Source organism: Penicillium arizonense (genome assembly GCF_001773325.1).
Source record: "Penicillium arizonense strain CBS 141311 chromosome Unknown PENARI_contig037, whole genome shotgun sequence".
Classification (NCBI taxonomy): domain Eukaryota; kingdom Fungi; phylum Ascomycota; class Eurotiomycetes; order Eurotiales; family Aspergillaceae; genus Penicillium; species Penicillium arizonense.
The window spans coordinates 155,045-177,346 of NW_019173314.1; the positions used below are offsets into that span (position 1 = coordinate 155,045).

The window sequence follows — 22,302 nt, forward strand, 5'->3', positions numbered from 1 at the left end:
CCGTTTGACTAGGCAGCAAAATTGAAATGATATCAGTATTAATATAGTGATATGTCGACATTAGTTATATGATATCTAACTATACTCTACCTCCATATTCTGTAATTTGCAGTCTAGAATCTTACAGTACTCTGGTTAATGCCGCTACCCGGTGATTCAATGACCCCAAGGTCGACCGGCTATATATAGTACAGTACTCCAAACATAGTCAATCCTATTTGTCTTTTTTGCTAGATCTCTGTTGATTGCCCGGTAATTATTGTACATTCCATATCCCAACTCCAAAGCCACAGAGAAAATGAAAGGTTCAGATTGAATTCGGAACCAGGACTTCAACAGGCACCCTGACCGTTTTCTGCGTATTGGACATCTCTACTCCACCAGCCACGCGCGCCTAGTAGGGCGCAAATCCACGTCCCCGACCCCTGTAACCACCCCGGTAGCCGCCACCACGAGGGAATCCACGACCACGGCCGCCGCGGAATCCGCCCCGGCCACGACCACGGTGCATGCCAGGTAGGTTAGTGCGCTTGGGAACGACCTGCTGGGGGTTAGTATTTTAATGTAGACAGCAAAGGGGATTTGAACGGACCTTCAAGTTGCGACCGCGGAAGACGCTCTCATTCAGAACTAAAGCCTGGGCAACGAGACTGGGCTCTGCAAACTCGACATAGGCGTAGCTAGACAGACGTTAGCATGGATCGAGCCATCTCCTCCATTCAATTCTCACCCTTTGGGCTGGCCAGAGAACTTGTCCAGCAAGATGGTCACCCGGTTGATCGAGCCACAGCTCTGGAAATGTGCCTGAATCTCCTCCGGCGAAGCACCGTAGTCCACATTGCCGACGAAGATGCTTCGTGCATCAATATCTTCTTTGTTCTCCTGGAGGTTCTCTGACTGCTGGTCGAGAGTAGCTTGCATCTCGCGCAACTTGGCAGCCTCGGACTCCATCTCGGCCACCCGACGCTTCATGGCTGCAATCTCTTCCTGTAAGATTCAATCATGTTAGCGGGGGTTCTGTAGATACTGCAGAAACGAAGAAACCAAAGTATGAGAGATGCGACAAAAGATCCAACAAAGGGCGGAATTGTTAGTCACACCTACCTCGTCATCTCCGCCTTCCTCCTGGGACGGAATCTGCTTCTCCTTGATTTCCTCCGGGATCTCCTGGCCTTCTGCAGCCATTTTGTCGGCAATTATTGTGGTGTTGGGAATAGCGAAGGGTTGAAAGCGCCGGGAATCCGATGAGGGGAGCAATCAGAGCTCTCCGACAGCCGGTCTAACTTCGCGTGGGTCCTGATGAACAGAGATACCAACCACAATAGCTGGGAAACACTTGTATTGGGTGGGAGACTGGAAAATAGCAGGTTGATCCTGTTGCAGAGGATCTATAGAGGAACAGAAGAGAAGTTGACCTTGGGATTGGACAATGCGAGGCTTCCTGGTTTCCACATTGGGTTTAGCGCCTTTTCCGGAGATCGGTGGGCGGTGGGGAATACTGCCAGTCAAGAGAAGAAGTTAAGATGGAGATGGAGATAGAGATGGAGTGGATGTGGGTATCATATATTTGACAGATTGCTAAATATGCATTCTTGTAGAATGGCAAGTGCAGGAGCAAGCAGCAGAGCAAACAGCAACTTGGTATCAAAAACTAAATACAAAACACCAGAGTATCTTCCGTTCAGCGTTAAATTCTATCATGTCTTGTATCCTTCCAAGGTGAAGATCCAAACTGAATATTAAATAACCAAATAACAGGCAAAGCTGGGGAAATGAATCGATTTAAGGTATCATGTATCAAATTGAAATGGAATGCAGAAAGCAAAGCAAGAACAAGATCGCTCGGAAACCAAGGAGACTATATACACAGGGAGAAAAGGGAGGGCGATTACTCGGCAGGAGGGTGGTTCTTGCGGAAGGAGACCTTCTCAACAGCCACATTTTCCACACCATTAGCATCGGTCTTTAGCTGATAGACATACAGCACAAGGACATCACCCTGGATCTGTTTGGAGTCAGCATATACCCATAAACCTCGAACGGCCGTAACTCACATCCATTAGACAGAAACTAGGCGTAGGTTCCTCGCCCTCTGGCCAGAAACCCGAGCTCATAGCACCTGTCGCGCTACCAGGGTTGATAAAGAAGCGGCCCTCCATCTCGAATGCCTCAAACCGATGAGTACCGCCCCAGAGTAGAACATCAACATCCATTTGACGAGCTGCGATTAACAACGCGTCGGCGTCGGCAGGTGGGACGATGGTGTGGCCGTGGGTGAACCCGATGCGTAGGCTGCCATGGTTGACAATCTTGGACAAGGGAAGGTTGGGAGAGTCGACATCGAAATCGCCCTTGACCATCTGCAGGTCCGGGGCTACCTCGCGGAGGAAGTCATAGGTCTCGCGGTCGGTCAGGTTACCGAGACAAAGAGTTTGGCCGATCTTGCCGGGGGTGAGGAGCTTGCGGAACTATGCGAGGTTAGAGAAATATCAAAGTGAGGCTCAAGGGATAGTACCTTTGCTGGGAGATCCTAGATGATGTTAGCAAAACGTACAGGAGCTGCGTCGGAGACAACCTACAGGAGCTCGGTCAGGGATGAACAGGTCACCAATGACCAGGACCAAGCGGGCGGTCATAATGTGGGGTAAACGGAGGTCAATGGTCCCACGGGAATAGTCCAGAAGAGAGAGCAACAGCTGTTGGCTGAAGCCTGCGAGTTTCGCGGGGAAGCCAACTACGCAATGCCCTAAGCCCTAGATTGTGGCCTAATGTGGTTAGTGGTATATGCTCCCTTTCAAGGCATTTCGATGTTGCGCATTGCATTGGCTGACCAGACCGAACAACTCGCCCGAGTGTGCTTCGGGTTGAGTCGCCCAATCCATATTCTTTCGAAGGTTTCCTAATTGTTTGCGGAGGTCGCCGTGTTGGCGTAGGACGGGACATACTGCGCAGTGTACAGACTGAGATCTGAGGGTAGTTGAATACGAGTGGGAGTAGGTAGATCTGAAGCTGTGGACATGTAACTTATACTCTACTTACAGTATTAAGCTACTAGATACCTGGTATGCCACTGTGTATCTGCTTGGACATATGTACATATACATAGGCAGATATAGGATATCAAGAACCAGCAACACACAATGGATATAAAACTGCATCAATTGCTTCGAATATAGCATATTCTATCAATCTACAACTTCCTTAGACCGATATAGACCAAAGTGTACAGCGTAAGTCGTGGACTGGTCAACCGGTAGGGTCCGCCCGGCCTTCGTTTCTCCGACGTCAAAACGCCCAGGGGGAAAAAAACACGGAGATACACTTGACGAACATCAATTCATAAATAGCCAGATATCGCCCTCCATCTCGGTCTCATCATCCGAGTAGACTAATCAGTGACCTCAAATCGGCACTTCACCCGGTCAAACCCTCAACTCGGCGGCGATCCCCGATCCTAAGTTTCCCTCGGGAATTCACCATCCAATCTCGTTGCGTTACCCCGCGGTCCGCAATCGGCATGGCCAACAAGTCGACGCAACGTTTAAGCTTGATCTCTAGACACCTGGACCGCTTACCATTGCCCGACCTCAATACTCCCTTCTCGACCGAGAGAGACTCCCTCGTCCCAGACGACATCGAATATAAACCCATCGACCGCTCCATTCCTCCTGCCCCTCTCCCCGAACCTACACCCAAGATGTCTGCTCAAGCCCCTCACAACACCCTCCTGATCCCGGGTCCCATCGAGTTCGACGATGCCGTGCTCCAGTCCATGTCCCACTATGCGTGAGTCACCCCAACTCACCCCAACTACAACCACATTGAACAGTCACTGACCCTCGCAGTGAGAGCCACGTCGCTCCCGGCTTTGTCAAGGTCTTTGGCGAGACCCTAACTCTCACTCGCAAGCTCTTCCAATCCACCAATCCCTCCGCACAGCCCTTCATCATCGCTGGTAGTGGCACCCTAGGCTGGGACCTGGTCTCCGCCAACCTGATCGAGCGCGGCGAGAACGCCCTGGTCCTCAACACCGGCTACTTCGGCGACTCCTTCGGCCAGTGTCTCGAGTGCTACGGCGCACAGGTCACCCACCTCAAGGCTCCCATCGGTGACCGCCCATCCCTGGAGGAGATCGAGCAGGCCCTCAAGCAGAAGCCATACAAGCTGATCACCCTCACACACGTTGATACCTCGACCGGCGTCCTCAGCGACGTCAAGGGTGTCGCCCAGCTCGTCCGCCGCGTCAGCCCAGAGACCCTCGTCATCGTCGATGGCGTGTGCAGTGTCGGCTCCGAGGAGATCGCCTTCGACGAGTGGGACCTCGACGCCGTAGTAACAGCCAGCCAAAAGGCCATCGGCTGCCCCCCGGGTTTAAGCATCGTCATGACCTCTGGCCGCGCGATCCAGCGCGCCCAGTCCCGCAAGACCCCACCAGGCTCCTACTACGCCGCTATCGCCAACTGGCTCCCCGTCATGCAGAACTACGAGAACAACAAGGCCTCGTACTTCGCCACCCCTCCCACCCAGCTCGTCCACGCCCTGCACACAACCCTCAGCCAGATCACGGCCGATGTCCCCGGCCGCTTCGCCATCCACGCCCAGGTCTCGGATAAGGTCAAGGCCGCCGCTGCCGCGCTCGGCCTTAAGCAGCTCGCTCCCCGTCCCGAGTGCCAGGCTCACGGTATGACTGCTATGTACCTACCCGAGGGTCTGGCTCCCGCAGATGTCCTGCCCGGTCTGCTTAAGCGTGGTGTCATTTTTGCAGCTGGTCTGCACAAGGAGATTGCTACCAAGTACATCCGTTTTGGTCACATGGGTGTCAGTGTTACTGACTCCAACCGGAAGGATGTGGACAAGGCCCTGGCTGCGCTGAAGGAGGCGCTTTCTGAGGCTAAGCAGGCTAAGGGTCTGTAGGTACTTGATTTTGTTGTAAATATGCCTTGTTGATTACCATGGTCTGGTGTACATCGGATACACTTGATAGAATACTGCAATGAATTATTGACCATAGACGTTATATTATGTCTTACATAGTTGGACTACAGTCCTAGAGATTGAAGAAGCAAAGGATGAATCCTAGCGTAGGCCTTATACCAAACTCCTCTCGAAAATGAACATCCCAAATCAAACAGCAAGACAACACAACTTACTTATCTACTCATTAAGTTAGTTAACGTTAACGTTACACCGTGCATCTACATGTACAGGATGGGTCGAAATTAGTTTCACCACTTTGCTTTCATGGAACGTTTCTCGAACCCTATTCCGAAACACGCAAATCCAGCTCAGACTTAGTAGCTCTGTTTCAGATACCGAATCGTATTGAAAGCCAAGGTCACGCGACTAAAGCTTCTATAAATTACGAGTAATACTCTTATAGAGAATACTGGTATCTCGAGTTTTGTGGTGCTCTAATATTCCGAACTAGCAAAGGTTGTTGCTGAGGTTGATGACTAACGCTTGTTTTGTTCAGCAGGCAGGTTCATGAGAATGTGTTCTACGGGCATGAATATTACTCATATGAAGGTTTAGGTTCAACTTCTAGAAGTGAGGCAACCTGTGCCCAGAATTACTTCGTAAATCGCTACCCAGAGGAACATGAGGCTGTTCAAAGCCAACAACATAATAATAGGTAATACTGCAAGAGGACCAATTAGAGCTTTATTAGGGTACTGTTGGATTTGTCACTTTTTTCAACAGTAGTTCAATAGCCATATAAAGGCCCCGAAATTTGATTTGAACACTCACGGACCCGAGTGAGTATCCACTAACCCAAACTCTGCCCAACAATCGATTGTAGGGTTATAGTGGTGGTCTCAAGGCCGTGATAATCGCTAGATCTATAGTCTGCAAGGGCCGCCAAATAAGTTTTTGGTATCGAATTTTTCTCGTATATCGGAGTTGCTTTCTTTGCAGAGCGACCTTTAGTACTGGTTCGATATCTCCTAGAACTAAGCAGCTATTACTTGTGGGAACGTTCTTGGGAAGGAAGCGACTCACAATTGAAGTTGAAGCCGGCCTTGTAACGGAGTCCTGATCTCACTAGAATGAGAGGTGAGGGGGTATCGGGAAGAGAAAGGAAGAGAGAGAGAGGTGGACGGCGCATGCTACGCATTCTCTGCATTCCATTTGTACTGAGAGTCATTGTTCAGATATATGGGTATTTGTACTTGCTATATTGGACTGACCTTTGGCATCTTGATGCTCTCGTCGCACATCAGCCTCTGATTCTGTAGATGAGAGCATGACCAGAGGTACGGATTACGGGCTCTTGTTTCATTTGGAAAAAAAGAGTATTGTGATTTAACCTAGGCTCCAAAGGTTTAACAGAAACGTGATTAATTGGTTGATTGACCTTAGAGAGGCGGGCGGAGGGTCCAGTTGTACCTACGGCGAGGGTCACAGCCGTTACTCTGCATTAACCGGGCTCATAACTGTCGGAACAGGGTCAGTACAATACAAACTAGTATGGGCTTAGTCCAATTAAATACTTAAATGTGAAACATTGAATACTATATAGAACACAAGATAAACGAGAGTCGGGCTTAATGTAATAAGGCTTTAAGGTGCCTTAGGAAAATCTAATAGCCTTATGAATATGGAACAAATCAGGCATTCAGGAACGTTGAAAATTCCTCGGGTGCGTCAGTAAGATCCTGACCCCTTTTTCGTCGACATTGTTTTTTTCAAACATGTTTACGGTCAATTACTGCAGACTTGTAAAGCGCAATCTCTGGTGGCTAGATGGCGCTCAAGCTCCTTAGGAACGGTTGACGAAGTTGGTGAGAGCAGCGTGAGTGGCGTAAAACTCACTCTTGGGCTTGTAGCACTGGTCGAACATCAATGGCTTTGCGCCCTGCACCCAGGTGTAAGCGTGCTTATCCGTAAAGCCCCAGAAGCTAATGTCGGTGATTCCTGCGTCGAGAGCCTCGCTGACGACGGCGCCGTAAATATCAGTCTCGACCGCGTTGTCGAGCGTGTGAACATCCAGCTCAGCGATTGCCACCTCCAATCCGAGCGCCTTGTAGGAGTTGACCATCTCCGTGATCACGCCCGGTTTCGGGGCTACTTCAGTGATGTGCATCTGCAGGGCGATTCCATCAATTGGGACGCCCTTTGCCACGAAACTGGAGACCAGGTTGTAGAGTTCCTGGCGCTTGCCGGGAAGTGACTCGACGAGATTTTCGTTGATGAATAGCTTGGCGTCTGGGGCTGCTGCTCGGGCGATGCGGAAGGCATCTGCAATGTAGCCGGGTCCGAGAACTTGATAGAAGTTATTGTTATTTAGGCCGCCTCCCTGAGTTTTTAGGGCTTCGGTGACGACGTCCCACCGATCTATCTTGCCGTCGTATCGATGCATGATCGCCTCAAAGTGAGTCTTCATCGCAGTATGAAAGGCCGTAGGGTGAGTGATGTTGAGCAGGAAGTCAGGGTTACAGCAGCTCGAGATGAGCCCGTGTCCCTTGACCACCATGTTGTTGTCTTCCGCGAAGTTCACGAGGCGGTCGATCGTATCCCAGTTGTAGTGCCCTTTGGTCGGGTTGATAAACGACCATTTCATCTCATTTTCGGGAGAGAGGCTGTTGAATTGATTGGCAAGGACAGCCGCGAACTCCGGATCATTGAGATACATCGGATTGATCGCTCCAGACCCGATAAGAATATCCTTCTTGCTTGCCTCGTTCCTCAGCGATGTGGTACCAGTGCTCGGAAACGCGTTGACTCCTTCAGCAGCAACGATGAGCGCGGCGATGATTGTTGTGGCAAAGGTCTTCATGATTAGGTCTGGCGATGTATTCTCTGTCTGTTTGGTACTCAACTGTTTGTGAATTGTCAAGACTGTCGTGGCAGATCCAACGGCTTTATAGCTGGGAAAATGTTGACCAGGCAATGACATAACGCCGGGACACATCGTGGGCTGATGCCTACTGCGGTGTCAGGGCAGGGTACGAACACGCTAGTTCTATACGTAAACGAGTTCGTCCCTGGTTTAAGGAACCACTTAGCTCCAACGCCCAGTGCATACAATAGCTGAAGAAGCGCGGCAGTGCGGGAGCCGCCTAAGCCGATGCCGAAAACGCATACGATTCCAGGATCTATGGGCAGAACCACTCGCTATTGATACGAGGTGAAACCGACTAGGGATTGTTCTTATTCGTGAATCTTCTAGGTTAGTTGTAGATCAACTTAACTATCGCACCACTAACCACCTGTTTCCCCTATATTACCTATGAATTAGCCCACTTTTCATGCAAATTAGGGAACTCTAACGCAAAAGAGATAATACTATTGATGACCCGTTCCGTAGCCGGTGGCGGTGGATCGCCGAGGTAATTAAACGAACAGATCGCTTTTGAGGTTGCCTAGATTCGCCACTGGTTTCCAAATATCAAACGCAAAAGATTTCCTCGCAATTGGTCCATAAAAACTTCGTTGAACGTATACGAATACGCCCCACTTTGGGGGTTAAGCTTAAACTCAGGCTGGAATTCAACCAACCAAATACGTGAAGAAGCCGGGCCGTATTCGTTTATTGGAAGTGGATCAAAGTCCAATTCTAATTCAATGCGTCCAGTCTGCCTCGTTTTTACACTCCGTCATATTTGTTGGTTCTCAGGATTTCATCTTGTTCACTTAGTCCATCTACGACAGACGCCGCCGCCTTAGCGAATATGGCTAGCAATAGCCGTTCGGAATGTGTTTTCGAGTTACCTGGTGAACCTATCATGGAGGCATCTACCACTAGTCCCCCGACTACTGGTGTGAGTGGTATAAATTTGAATGGTATGATTACTTCTTTTTTAAAACTTTTTTTTTTTTTCGCCGTGAGGGTATCTTGATGCTGGACTTGACGTTCGATTTATTAATATATGACCTGCGAGAAATAGATGCCGGCCGCGTTGATATCGACTGGGACTCAAAGGTCGTACGAAGTCTTTCGAAGCTCTACAAAGGTCCTTTCTTGAGAGCTCCTACCCCGCCGCCTGAATACTCTGAACTACCGACGCAAGATGCCGAGTCTACGACAGTTAGACCCGATCGCACGTCGGGACACATCGAGCCAAGTCGGCAACCTGCAAAAGGTTGGGTCGTCAAATTGAACATTGTGATCCAAGTAGTGGGAAGTCGGGGTGACGTTCAACCTTTCATTGCTCTCGGAAATGAACTTAAGCGATATGATCATCGCGTGCGTCTAGCCACACATGATATGTTTGAAAGTTTCGTCAGGGAATCGGGGTTGGAGTTTTACCCAATTGGAGGCGATCCAAGAGAGCTGATGGCATACATGGTCAAGACCCCGGGGCTCATCCCAAGCATGGAGAGTTTACGAGCAGGCGAGATTCGTCGCAAGCGCATCATGATACGGGAAATGCTGGACGGGTGTTGGGAATCATGTATCAAGCCGGATTTGGTAACAGGCCACCCATTCGTGGCGGATGCTATAATTGCCAACCCACCGAGCTTTGCACATGTCCACTGTGCTCAAGCTCTCAGCGTCCCGGTACATCTGATGTTCACCATGCCTTGGAGCAGTACCAAGTCTTTTCCACATCCCCTGGCCAACTTCAAGGCCGACGGTCCAGACCAAGGGTTCAAAAATTATGCCTCGTATGATCTTGTCAACTGGCTTACATGGCAAGGGTATGGTTCCATTTGAAACCGAACACGTGTACACCGTACTAATCCATTCTATCAGGGTTGGGGATGTAGTCAATCGATGGCGGAAAGAGCTTGATCTAGACGAAGTGGCCACGTTTGAAGGTCCTCATCTTGCTGAAATACTGAAAGTCCCCTTCACATATTGTTGGTCTCCGGCTCTTGTACCCAAACCGTCGGATTGGCCGTCTTATATAGGTCAGTGCCTCACGAAGGAGTTCTCTAGTTATCGATAGACCCGGCTGACATGATACGTAGACGTCTGCGGCTTCTTCTTCCGTGACGCCCCAACATACGACCCTCCAACGGATCTTCAGGTCTTCCTATCGTCTGGTCCACCGCCGATATATATTGGCTTTGGGAGTATTGTGCTTGAGGATCCGATCAGGATCAATGCAGCCATTCTTGATGCGGTCAATGCTGCTGGTGTGAGGGTTATCATTTCTAAGGGTTGGTCGAATTTGGGCGGAAAACAGAGCGAGAACGTATATTTTATCGGAGATTGCCCTCATGAGTGGCTGTTCCAACACGTGGCGGCGGTGGTACATCATGGAGGCGCTGGCACAACGGCTTGTGGCTTGCGGAATGCAAGACCTACAATTATTGTCCCGTTCTTCGGAGAGTGAGTGACTCGACCCCTAATGGTATTTCAAACGACCTCGAGACTTACTTTTTAGTCAACCGTTCTGGGGTGCTATGGTGGCTGCAGCGGGCGCTGGTCCTGCCCCCATCCCTCACCAAGAGCTAAATGCTGATATCTTAGCTGAAGGAATTCGATATTGCTTCACGGACCAAGCGATCACTGCAGCCTCTGCAATTGCGGTCAAAATGGCTTCTGAAACAGGAGTCCAAGCAGCCGTCTCTTCCTTCCATTCACATCTTCCCTTAGAGCGCCTCTCCTGTGATATATGTCCAGGGGCACCAGCAGTGTGGTCTTATTCCACACGCGATATCAACGTAAAACTGTCAAAGGTCGCGGCAGCAACGCTAGTCGCACAAAAGTTAATTAATCCAAAACGACTAAAATTGTACGTGAAGCTTCTGGTCCCATGGAGCTACGAAACTAACCAATATTCAGACATGCAATCAAGCCCGTTGTGATCGAGAATCGTCGATGGGACCCTATCACAGGTGGAGCTTCTGCCGTTATGGGAACCACGACAGAACTCCTTGATTCCGTCTTGGGGTTGTTCTACAAACCCATTGAGGAATATAAAGACTACCAAGTAAGCCACAGGGATCGGCCCTTGACGAGTGCCTCGAGTCAAGCTGTACATCGGCCTACAAGCAGCTCTACCGGAAAGCGCTCCCTACAGACACAAGAGGGAGCTGACGATACAAAAAGTATGGTTTCCATAGGAGATAAATCGTCAGCCTCCAAATATAATAGTGCTAGGCTTGCAGGGAGGATGGTCGGAGCTTCAGTGAAAAGTATTGCCAATTTTGCGCCGACTGCGCTGAAAGGCATGACTGTCGACATCCCACTCGCCATGACGGAGGGAATGCGCAACGTCCCTCGATTATATGGCGAAAAGCCACAGCACGACGGTTCCGTTACTGGCATCAAAAGCGGATTCGCTCTTGGCGGCACAGGTTTCGCTCTGGGGATGGTGGAGGCAGTGAGCGATTTGGTCGTGAAGCCGTACGAAGGCATCCGAAAGGATGGTGCAAAGGGCGCTTTGACGGGCATTGGCAAGGGCGTGGCAAATATGACCACTAAAGCGGGTTGCGCTATGTTTGGTGTTGTGGTATACCCTGGTGTTGGTATTGCGAAGAGCCTAAAATCGGCTGTCTACTTCAGGACAAAAACGAGCATAGTCAAGGCACGTCTCGCCGAGGGCGCATGGTTGTCGGAGCAATGTACACATGCGGACGTTGATAGCTACACTGCCAGCTACCAAAGGATGCTAAAGGGCAAGAACAGCTGATTTATTACAAGAAAATTTGCAGGAACGGCAATATAAAATACATATTGGGCCCTTTTAATGGCAACCAAGCGGTGTAATACAGCAGAAATATCATTATAGGATACAAGAGTTGTTGCTATGGCAAGTCTAGTGTATGCGTTTCCAGCCTAGCAACTACCTTTTTTTGAGGTCCCCAGCTATGAGATGGGCAGCAATGTGGGCCAAGGTGGCATGAGGAGGACGGGCAACGCATCAGGTTGTAAACACTCCGCCAAACTGATTCTTGCCCAGATGCGTTTTCTTCGGTGTCTAATTGAGCGTCTCGCTCGTTAAGCGTTCGTTTGGTGACCGATGAGCTTCCTCTTTTTTCGATCCTACCCGAGGCAGTTTTGGAGAGACGGTCGTCCTTAACATATTTAAAGGTAATACTTAACCTTAACTTCTTACCTCGACGGTAAAGTTCGCCCCACCTAAGCAGCTTGTTTTCCATAGCAGTCCAATTGATATCGAGATGATCATATCGTTTTATTAAGTCGCGCTAGGAGCGATCATTTACCGACATAACGATCGAGGTGTCGTCCGCCTTTACCCTTCTTTTACCGGGGGTCTTTCCTTCTACTAACTTCTCTAATTTACCCTTTAGGGTCTAGTATACACTCGGAGTCTGGCTACGTCCTCTTCTATATCTTATAAAAGGACTTGTTTATTCACCGTGGCTTTCCACTCTATCGTATACTAGATGCAGCTTACCGGAAGCTCGATACCTAACATTCTGTTATGCCATTCGGACGGTTAAAGTAGTCGAGGAGTTTGAGACTGCTATCGTGAAAGGACTTCTAGGCCGTTCTCGGAGTGATAGTCGGGGGAAGGGCTAATAGGCGTACGACCGTAGTATCCTAGAGTTAGGGCATATTGCGAATATTAACCTTCAAGGTTATATAGCTGAACGTCACCGTCATTAGGATACGAACTCGTAGTCATCGTCCTCGTTTCAAGTCTCTAACTGATCCAACGTTAGTATGATCACGACCGGTCAGTTTAGCAGATGCTAGTCCCTTATCATAAGGCCTAGCCCGTTACAAGAAGAAAAGAAGCATTACCCACTAGTACTATCTCTAAACGGCTCGCTCGTTCGCGGGTACTCTAAAGAGCAAGTGGTAGACAGAATAGGGACTCGGGTTTCTGCCACGTCTCTAAACGAGCAGACATCCTTCTGTTTAGCTTGTCTGCTACGTCAACATTCTAGAACCCCTAGGGACCGTACAAGTGTAATACAAAAGCTATTTTTAAGCTGTAGTTTACGGCTGTACTGCCCTAAAACGAACGAAGTGAGTGTAAGGGTTCTAATCAACGTGGATGTACGTGCGCGACACCAGAAAAAAGGAGAGCCTTAACTACGTACGGACCGTACGACCACGCGCGCTTCTCGTTCGTTCTTTGCCTTTCCCTTTTAGGTCTGGTGTATCAGGGTTTTAGGGTTCGCCATGTATATCTGCATGGAATCTGCATGTTGTCCATTTCTGATTGATTCGGTTCCATTTCTTTGAGTCTATTTTACTGGTACGCTCAGGGTTGTATTGCCACTGGCACATTTATCTCCGGTTCGCTTTGACATATGTGTCTCTTTTTTGCTATATCACTATGTTGACGCATCGCACTTGTGTACTTACGGCCGTAGTATTCGTCTGTCTACTACTATTCAGCCCTTGTCGTGCCTCGCCTGCCGCCGTGTAGAGTTATTCCGCAGACGAAGCTAAGGCCTTGCCACATGCCAACACTCCCACTCCAGAGAGGCGCTCTTAAAGGCCAAGAAAAACTTCATATTCTGATATACTCGCGCAATCGAAAAATAATAACTAAGAGCAAGTTTAGCAGATTGCTTACAGTAGTTTTCAAATTCAGCTGACCTCACACTCTTCAGACTTGATTCCCGGAAAATAAATCCGGGATACGCTGATACTGTTTAGGGTCACCGCTCTATAAGTTGGGCAGAACTACGGTAGTAATAACTATACCACACCCAGGACGTACTGTATTGAATCTGTAATGATACATCGAGTCCCCTAGAACGGCTTGTAGATCTGGCGATCTGGCAAGATTTTCCGCCTTCCCACCAGTCCGAGGTTGCTACTTCCCCTCATTCTTCCCACATGCAGCATAGCCTACGCTGTATGCACAGTAGGGCTAATCCTGGTAAGATAGGATAACTTTATCTCCATGGATTTTGTCATCTGCGGCGAGTCTCATTCGTTGCCAGTCTCGAATCTGACATGGCTCACCCCGCAAGCTCGAGTCTCCAAGGTTGCTGATTACTTTTTGTAATGAGCCCGTATCACGTCGATCATGTATCTCAATCTATTGAACACGAGACATGGGAATTACAACCCTGATTACGTGCCAACCCCTGGGTACTGTGTTAGCCCCTATGCCGGGCTGTCTGCCTTGAGGCCATCTCTGTCCTGTGTACTCGAGATAGCATCGACCTCAAGAGTAAACGTGGCCCACATCTTCTCTGATTCTTTCCGTTACACGAGTGGGAAGAGGGAAGGGCATATGATGAGGACCCGCCAGCCTGTATCCACTACTGTATAGAGTGGCGAGGGACAGTTAATAATCGGGCAGTGTCGACGGACACTGAGGAAGATGTCCTCTTGGCTCCTAGTGCCTTCTATTGGGAGAAAAGCTAGAGCAAGCTCGATGAACGACCGCCCGCGACCACCTGGTGATACGCGATGATACTGTTATCATCGCATCAACAAAGGATCGCACTAAACGCAAACTGACGAAACGATTTGACCACACCGATATTACTTGGTCTGCTATTAAGAAAGAGCTTCTGATATAGGGCGATCTTTTCTCTAAGGGTAAGGAACTTACGCTGAAGATAGGTTTTAACTACGTAGACCATCATTATTCTTCTCAATCCACTGACCGGAAAGGGGAGAAAAGAGGGGAACCTCCGTAGGATGCTCTGTGAGCGAGACGCACAGCTTGATGCGGAGGAACATGCTTCGGGCGAGAAGCCGACCTGGCGCAGCGTCTCAATTCGGTGCAATGCGACTCATCGACATGTCCACATGGCCCTCATGTTGGAGGGACCCAATGGGGGAAAATTATCTACTTAGATCTCATCACATAAAACGCCTTATAACCCACGTTGAAAAAGGCGGGGTTCTGGAGGGTCATAAGGACGTGCCAGAAGCGGTACGCGACGAATTATACAGTAAGAACAAGAGAGACAGGAGAGACTGGGGAAAGACAAGCGCAAAGGAGGTCATGTCATTGGGACTGGAGTACCTTATCCTCCTTGCAATATCATCAATGTCCTTCCCTCTCAGTCTGCTGCCCAATGGCTCTTGAACCGACGGCCGTGAGTTCATTGGAAGTTCCTGGCCCTAGAGACGTAGCCGTGAAGGAGTTCGGTGAGTGGCAATGTCGAATGTCGAAAATCGCACACTCACATCCGCATTTCGACAAGTATGTGATGTGATTCTCGACAATGGTCTCGACATTGAGCAGGTCTACAAGGACGAAGACCTAAAATTCTTCATTGAGAAAGGGATGAAAATAGGTATCGCTCGACGTTTCGTCGAAGACATCGGAAAGTGGTCTGAGCATGTCATGAAAGCGATTCCCATATATGAAATACTTTAGACTGGACGGGCCTTGTTTTATCATTACAAGATCTCTGAATCCAATCTTACCTTACTCTTATGACTTGACAAAATAACTCCCGAATGCGCTAGTCCCAGTTCAGGTCGCCGTCTGTAAGGTGCGCAGATCTGTGATGGTGATTGCCGTACTGCAAGCCCAGAGTCATTGTCATAATACCGTAATGTGACAGGGCATCACGTCTCCGCGAATCTTTCGGTAGAGTCGCGGTCAAGAGGTCTTCTCTGCATCGGCGGCGGATGCGAATGTTCCTAGTCCGGCCCTCTCCCCCCTCAACCATATTTATCAAAGTACGTCTTATCCACCTCAGTCTCTACTCGTTCTGTCAAACAAGCAAAATCCTCAAACACAGAGAAAATGGAATTCTACGAAAAGGCCACTCCGGTAATCCCCCGTCCAAAACCAATGAAGGTCCTTGTCCTATCACTCCCACGAACAGGAACAACATGTACACCCGGGCCCAGCATCCGTCATGATCTTCTCACTGAGCTAACCTTGATCAGCCATATGTGCAGCTCTCAGGCAACTGGGGCTAAACCCCTACCATTTCAGCGAAGCCTCCAAGAACAAGAACAACGAGCACTTCCAGCTCTGGCTTCAAGCCGTGCGGGCCAAGTATGATGGGATCGGGACCTGTTTTCGGAAGGAGGACTTTGATCGGATTCTTTGGAACTATGATGTATTGCCCTTGATTCTATCCTCCGGTGTACGGTGGCATATATAATATCGTGGAGATAGCTAACCACGAGGAAGGCTCTCTCTGACGACCCCTGCTGCCTTTTTATTGATGAGCTACTCTCCGCCTATCCGGATGCAAAAGTGATCCTGACAATCCGCGACCGCACCGCCTGGCTGCATTCTATGCAGAGATTCATCCTGGAGATTCTTTCCTGGCGGTCGATGCGTCTCCTCTCGTACCTTGATCCCGAGTTCACGGGTCCGTATCAGGCATTGCTCAACCGGACGACTACTGTTTTATCCCAGGGTCGTCCGCCCTGCGCTCCGTCCTCTGTTCCGGCATTACTGGCGTCGTTTGATTCGCATTATGAGCGTGTGCGGACTGCTGTCCCGGCAGATCGGCTGCTGGAGTTTCATCCCGGAAAGGGGTGGGAGCCGCTGTGTGAGTTTCTAGGCGTGAAGGTGCCGGAGGAGGCGTTTCCGCATCTGAATTCAGGATCGGAGGCCATGAAACTTGAGGTTGAACTTTATTGGGATAGGTGGGCTGCTGTTGGAAGACGGTTCGGCAAGCGGCTAATTTTTTCCCTGGGATTTTGGGGTTTGTTGGTATGTTTGGGAGTAGGGGGAAGTGGTTCAAGTCACAAGTCGTGAATGATCATGTTACTGTGTGGTAATGTTGATAGGAACGCTGTGGTGGTGGGCAATTTGGGACGGGATCTATGCGATAGGATTTTGATGTGATACAGGGCTGATGCAGCTCGGGAACAAAGCCAGACCAGCGGAAAGAACTCCTGGAGTGTCTTATACGAAGAACCAGTTGAGTTCAAATCAATTGAACTTTATGCTATATATCTAGCCTCATGCTTTCCCTTTGAAGTTGAAACTCTTTATTATTCCACTTAACTACAGTACCACAGTAATCAATATGATACGAGCTCATGTTACGAATCAATCACAATTCCAAGGAATTTCATGTTATTTTGATGGGTTATGGAAAGGCCGCATGGTCCTTCTCTACATTTTCAAACGCTCTTTTAGCATTAGCCACACACCGTTTGGAATCGCCAACGTCAGCATCTCAATGTCTTCCAATCGAGATAGCTCGCTTCATCTTCGTGTCATGCAAAAGGCGAATCAACTAGGTTTATCGCCTCACTAAATCAACTGTTGCGCAATGAAATGAGCCTCCAATACTGTTAACATGTTGAAAAGGACAGGGTATGCACGTCATTCCCAGCGACTCAAACCATTGACGACTTTTCAAGTCATTAGCCTCGACCACCATCTTCTGGCCATCCAACACTAACGCGTTCAGACAGAGCCATGGACTGGTCATATAAAGCGGGGGGGACACTCGGTTTTCTGGTGTGAAGGGGTAAGGCCGGAGCTCCCAATCAGCCAGCACCATATGCTTCCTCAGGGCCTGCTCGGTGACCTTTTTCGGGTTGTAGACAAGGAGGCCCTGGCGAAGAGGGAGAATTGTTGCGTCGATGTGCATGGCATTTGGATCATTCACCTCAATCATTTCAACCTTGTACCCTTTAGGGAGGTTTTTGATGACCCAATCCACACCCGCTTGATTCGTAACATGGCTAAGCTGGCCAATGATTGTGGTGCCGAACCTCATAAAGTCTGCTGTGTCGAATGCTGGACGACTGTTGTTGATTACCCATTGGCCATTTATGGTGGCGTCATCATCAAACAAGGTGTTTGCAAAAGTGTCTCTTGGGCGGCGAACAATTTTTACTCGAGGATCAAGAGCCAATTGATGGAGTATGGGAGTGAATCCAATCTCGATCTCCTTCGACCGCGAAGGCCACGCAAAGCAAGCTTCGATCAGAGTGTTGCCGACACTCATGAGGCCATCTCGCGGCATGGCTCCAGTGTATCCATCTTCTGCCAGCCAGTCGATGTCCTTTGGCGGTCGGTAAACTTTGATACCGTTCTCTTCAAGAATCGAAGTGAACATGTCAAGTTCCGCTTCGGCTTTAGCAATGAGTTTTGGTGGAAACATAGTCTTGGGTTTGAAGTTGCTGATATGTTCTGAGGGCATTGTCGCTTCAATCATTTTGGCTGGGGCGCTCGGGAAGCATGCAATGCCAGCCCGGCCAACGATCACGGATTGCAAAGGAGACCACTCATTATCAGCGTGTACAGATGGTAGCGAAGAACCCGCCATGTCATGCTTAGACGCCGGAAGGGGTTGCGAGCTTTTGGGAGTAAAATTAGATAGTTGATACTGTATGTATCTCTCAATCTCTTCTCAGATGGTCGTATCTAGACACAGTCGTGACCAACTACACCGCCCCTTGTGAACCCCCTCTCAAAAGTGGAGTCGAACCCACTAAGTGGGTGGAACCTCCAGAGTTGTTTTTGAACTGCATTAGAATGTTTTGCTCAAATGTTTGCGTGGTAGAGTCTCCGCTCGGCGGGTGATGAAGCACAATCAATCATCTTCTAAGACCCCTACAATCCGATGGAGCATTGTACCAACTTTCCACTTTGATACATGTTGAGGGGGGATAGGGCCGGACTAGGAACATTCGCATCCGTCCCCGATGCAGAGAGGACCTGTTGACCGCTACCCTACCGAAAGATTCGCGGATATGTGATACCCTGCAACATTTAAGGTATTATCACGATGACTCCGGCCTTGCAGAACGGAAATCATCATCCTGATTGTCGCGAAAGGAGAGGGGTACGGAGGTAGCCCGTGTGTATGCTAGTTTCGTGTAAAATACATAGACTATTATAGGAAGCGGTCTAGATTCGAACGCTTAGAATAATATCCAATCAGAACTCGCATATTTAGGATTTATTTTCCGAGAATCAAGTCAAAAGAGTGAGAGGTCATACTGAATTCGAAAACTACTGTACTCGCTTTCATAGATTGGATTTCTTAGTCACCTTATCCTTCCTCTCCTTGGTCGATCCTAACTATAATGCAACTTAAAGATCAATCCACTTAGTATATGTTTCTTTTCACCCTAGCCTTCTTTCCTTTTTAATTCTTCGTTTCAGGGCCGATGCGCGCCCCGCGCGCATCTTCCAGTGCCCTGAAACGAACGAAGTGAGAGTAAGGGTTCTAATCAACGTGGATGTACGTGTGCGAGACTCGAAAAAAGAAGAGGCTTAACTATATACGGTTCGTTCCGCCACGCACCCTCGTGATTCGTTCCTTCGATTTCCTTTTTGAGTCTGGTGTATCAGGGCTTTAGGGTTCGCCATCTATATCTGCATTGTATCTGCATGCTGTCCCATTTTGATTGCTTCGCTTCCGTTTCTTGGTGTATCTTTTAATCGTACGCTCTGCGCCATACTGCCACCAGCGCGTTTATCTACGGTCCACTTTGAGATATCTTGTGTCTCTTTGGTGCTGCATCGCTATGTTGAGGCATCGCTCTTGTCACCCCCTGACCACAGCCTCACCCCACATATCGCGTGATGGGTACTGTCAAGGAGGGCTGTGGGTAGCCTGTACCAGCAGATCAACGCGCAGGGGCTGGGACATAATGATATCTTCCGCGTTGTGAAGGAGGCGCATAAACAGTAATCTCTGCACTTGGTAGACATGATACAGCTTGATCGATACTAGAAATTAGTCCTTCATTGTTCTACCTAACCTTCGGTCTTAGCATAATTCAAAGACTTATTTCCCATCAACAACATCCTGAATAACCTTCTGCAGACCTTCCTTGTCGAGTTCCTTAATTCCAAGCAACTCATTATCCGTGGTGGTAAAATGTCCCCCATTCTCCTTCCCCCAAACAGCCCTATAAATAAACGGCAAGATAGTCTCGTGCGAAAATACCCCCTGTTTAATCTTCACAAGCGCCTTCTCAGCCTCCTTAGCTGTATCAGGCTTTGTAATCGTCCACTCCTCACCCCCCACAATGTCCTGCGACAGGGCTAGAAGCTCCTTGATTGTCGTAACGGCCTCTCCAACCCTCACGACCCGATTCTTCGTCTCCTCGGGATGACTCAGAATACCCACAACGGCCTTCCCCACACCCGCCAGGGTGGTTGTGGTATATAACCTCTCCCCGCCATCATGCAACACAGCAGTCTTCTTCCGCAGGTTAACGGGAAACCCAAACTGGAGTCCCCAGTCCAGGAACATCCCGTTATACACGACCGTGTAGGTAATCTTCCCCTCCGCAGCCAGGGAGCTTAGCAACTCCTGCACTTTGATTTTATCGGCATACACTGGTGCCGCCCGGTTGAGCGGGTTATGCAGATCTGACCCAAACTCCGAGGGGAGGAAGCGCTTAACCCCGGCAGCGACAGCGGCGTGGATAAGGTTTGTTTGGGCGGTCGCGGAGGTGGGCGGGATTGTTGAGACGATGGCGTCTTGGCCGTTGAGATTCTTGGTTAGGTCGTCGACGGAGTCATAATTTACTTCGACGGTTTTGACGCCGGAGGGCACCGTGGGCGAGGAGCCGGGCCGGGTGAAGACAGTCACGTTGATGGATGGGGAGGAGGAGACGGCGGACAGGATGGCCGGGCCGAGGTTGCCGCTTACCTGGTTTTGTTAATAAATATATAAATAATTGTAGAAGGGGAAGACACGTACGCCTGCAAGGACGATGTTCCGGAGGGCCATGGTGAATTAGAGTGAAGTATATGATGAAGTGTGCTGGAGTCTCAATGGTGTGAAGAGTGATTCTACAAGGTGGTCGACACACACCTTTATATACCTTCCACATTCCAAGAATAGCGCTACAGGCCTGGGGGATTCCATCATCGCTGACATACGTGCACCCAAATTCTGGGTAATCACGAACATCCCCCCGGCTTCAGACTTCGGACATCCCACTCGGCATCTCGGGTGGTCTTGACTTGGACCCACTCTGGTCCTGATTAGTCAGTGAGACAGAATATTTTATTGGACAATCAGGGAGATGTCGTTCTGATGGTTTCCATCCCACTCGGCTCATCCACTGGTCCACCTCTATCATTTGGAAGATCGAGTTAGACTTCGATGCCATGGACACTATGATTGCGTGTGACCATACTGGATGCACGGCACAGTATCGGCGGAAAGAGCACTTGAATCGCCACGCGCGAAAACACTATCCCGCCACACAACTAACGTGTGAAGACTGCGGTAAAACGTTCGATCGGTCGGATACGCTTCGTCGACACCGTCAGTTACATCTCAGGGATGGGCAGGAAAGGATGCCTCGGGCTGCGAAGGCCTGTGATTGGTGTCACGCTAGCAAAACACGTTGTGATGGGAAGGAGCCTTGTAATGTCTGTTCCCGGCGGGGCTTACGGTGTACTTTCAGCCGATGGCCGAAGCAGGCGCTTGTAGGTGACGCTGCTACGTCAAGGCTTATGAGCGAGCCCGAAGTTCAAACCTCACGTACATCTGTCGACTACCAGGAGCATGAAAGGTCTGAAAGGTCTGAAAGACCACTTATCCCTGGGGCCAGCAAGGAAGTCCAAACTCTGCTTCTGCAACATGAGAACTATCTCCGCGAAACCACGCTGCTTACTCGAACGGAGAGAAATGGCGAAGGCGATCAAGGGCAGCTGGATATCGACTACCATGTTGAGATATACTTCGCGCATTTTCATTCTCAATGGCCGATCATTCACAAGCCCTCCTTCCACCTAAGTAAAGACTCGCAACCACATGTTCTGATCTTAAGCTTTGCTATGATCGGGCTATGGGTTACTGGCGGGAGGGCTGCGCGGACAAGAGCGAAGAATATGCATGAGAAATTAGTGACATTGTTAGAGAGTCGCATGGTGAGCTCCCTGAATCTTTCTCGGTCCATCGGCCTTCGTAACTATTCTCACATGCGCAGGGAGACTGGAAGTCGCAGAAAGACTTCAAGGATACATCATGGCCGATGTCGACATTCCAAGCCGTCCTTCTGAACGTGATATTCGCACCGATGAGAGAGGCCCCTCCAGATCTGCAGAACCGTTGCTCATCGATAGTCCGCGCACTAACGACAACTTGTATCGCCGGTGGCTTATTCTGCTACGGCCGCATCCGTGCACAGCTGACGCCAAATAAATCGCTACTATTCTCGTGGACATAGGTAGAAGAGACTAATCGACTAGCGCTAGCTCTGTTCAAAGCGAACCTTCTCTATAACACAGGGATGCTAAGCATCTCCGACCTTAGAATCCCTCTTCTAGACGGTGGATACTTGTGGGATACGCCGGGGAGCAGGGAGGTTTATCGTCGGTACCACGCATAGGTAGAATCTGGGACCTACGAGACGCCTTTAATATGCAACATTTTTCGTGATATTTAAAGGGCGGACAGGGTTTAGGTTTGCTATTGCAGACGGATAGTTGGTTAGGGTTCCTTGCGTCGGAGCAGGAGCGATCTGGTGGTGGATAAGTATAGAATACAATAGAAAGTGCCCCA

At 49.4% G+C, this 22,302-nt stretch overlaps 9 protein-coding genes across 9 annotated transcripts; 4 read left to right on the plus strand and 5 right to left on the minus strand.

Annotated features, from left to right (window-relative positions):
• Nucleotides 1-394: 394 nt before the first annotated feature.
• Nucleotides 395-1,185, minus strand: PENARI_c037G01808 (polyadenylate-binding protein; the record flags this gene model as incomplete). Its single annotated transcript, XM_022636896.1, has 4 exons — nt 395-541; nt 593-680; nt 731-987; nt 1,105-1,185. 4 exons carry the CDS (start codon nt 1,183-1,185, stop codon nt 395-397), a joined length of 573 nt encoding a protein of 190 aa, XP_022483201.1.
• A 703-nt stretch (nt 1,186-1,888) lies between these two features.
• PENARI_c037G07371 (vacuolar protein sorting-associated protein 29) lies at nt 1,889-2,636 on the minus strand (the record flags this gene model as incomplete). The annotated part of the gene is made up of 4 exons (XM_022636931.1): nt 1,889-2,005; nt 2,055-2,468; nt 2,516-2,530; nt 2,580-2,636. 4 exons carry the CDS (start codon nt 2,634-2,636, stop codon nt 1,889-1,891), a joined length of 603 nt encoding a protein of 200 aa, XP_022483245.1.
• Nucleotides 2,637-3,517: 881 nt separating this feature from the next.
• Nucleotides 3,518-4,914, plus strand: PENARI_c037G06213 (alanine--glyoxylate transaminase; the record flags this gene model as incomplete). The annotated part of the gene is made up of 2 exons (XM_022636920.1): nt 3,518-3,786; nt 3,846-4,914. The coding sequence occupies 2 exons, from the start codon at nt 3,518-3,520 to the stop codon at nt 4,912-4,914; spliced, it is 1,338 nt and encodes a 445-aa protein (XP_022483212.1).
• A 1,846-nt stretch (nt 4,915-6,760) lies between these two features.
• On the minus strand, nt 6,761-7,912 carry PENARI_c037G07370 (endo-1,4-beta-xylanase; the record flags this gene model as incomplete). The annotated part of the gene is made up of 1 exon (XM_022636930.1): nt 6,761-7,912. One exon carries the CDS (start codon nt 7,910-7,912, stop codon nt 6,761-6,763), a length of 1,152 nt encoding a protein of 383 aa, XP_022483244.1.
• Nucleotides 7,913-8,672: 760 nt separating this feature from the next.
• PENARI_c037G02547 (glycosyltransferase) lies at nt 8,673-11,585 on the plus strand (the record flags this gene model as incomplete). The annotated part of the gene is made up of 6 exons (XM_022636897.1): nt 8,673-8,784; nt 8,889-9,642; nt 9,698-9,855; nt 9,916-10,279; nt 10,335-10,685; nt 10,736-11,585. 6 exons carry the CDS (start codon nt 8,673-8,675, stop codon nt 11,583-11,585), a joined length of 2,589 nt encoding a protein of 862 aa, XP_022483217.1.
• A 3,328-nt stretch (nt 11,586-14,913) lies between these two features.
• PENARI_c037G06363 (sulfotransferase family protein) lies at nt 14,914-16,642 on the plus strand (the record flags this gene model as incomplete). Its single annotated transcript, XM_022636922.1, has 4 exons — nt 14,914-14,986; nt 15,740-15,942; nt 15,990-16,520; nt 16,598-16,642. 4 exons carry the CDS (start codon nt 14,914-14,916, stop codon nt 16,640-16,642), a joined length of 852 nt encoding a protein of 283 aa, XP_022483195.1.
• A 294-nt stretch (nt 16,643-16,936) lies between these two features.
• PENARI_c037G00388 (uncharacterized protein) lies at nt 16,937-17,982 on the minus strand (the record flags this gene model as incomplete). Its single annotated transcript, XM_022636887.1, has 2 exons — nt 16,937-16,943; nt 17,141-17,982. The coding sequence occupies 2 exons, from the start codon at nt 17,980-17,982 to the stop codon at nt 16,937-16,939; spliced, it is 849 nt and encodes a 282-aa protein (XP_022483221.1).
• A 1,581-nt stretch (nt 17,983-19,563) lies between these two features.
• PENARI_c037G05249 (aromatic alcohol reductase) lies at nt 19,564-20,517 on the minus strand (the record flags this gene model as incomplete). Its single annotated transcript, XM_022636912.1, has 2 exons — nt 19,564-20,436; nt 20,488-20,517. The coding sequence occupies 2 exons, from the start codon at nt 20,515-20,517 to the stop codon at nt 19,564-19,566; spliced, it is 903 nt and encodes a 300-aa protein (XP_022483240.1).
• Nucleotides 20,518-21,165: 648 nt separating this feature from the next.
• Nucleotides 21,166-21,967, plus strand: PENARI_c037G10571 (uncharacterized protein; the record flags this gene model as incomplete). The annotated part of the gene is made up of 3 exons (XM_022636942.1): nt 21,166-21,224; nt 21,248-21,668; nt 21,728-21,967. The coding sequence occupies 3 exons, from the start codon at nt 21,166-21,168 to the stop codon at nt 21,965-21,967; spliced, it is 720 nt and encodes a 239-aa protein (XP_022483230.1).
• Between the last annotated feature and the right edge of the window lie 335 nt (nt 21,968-22,302).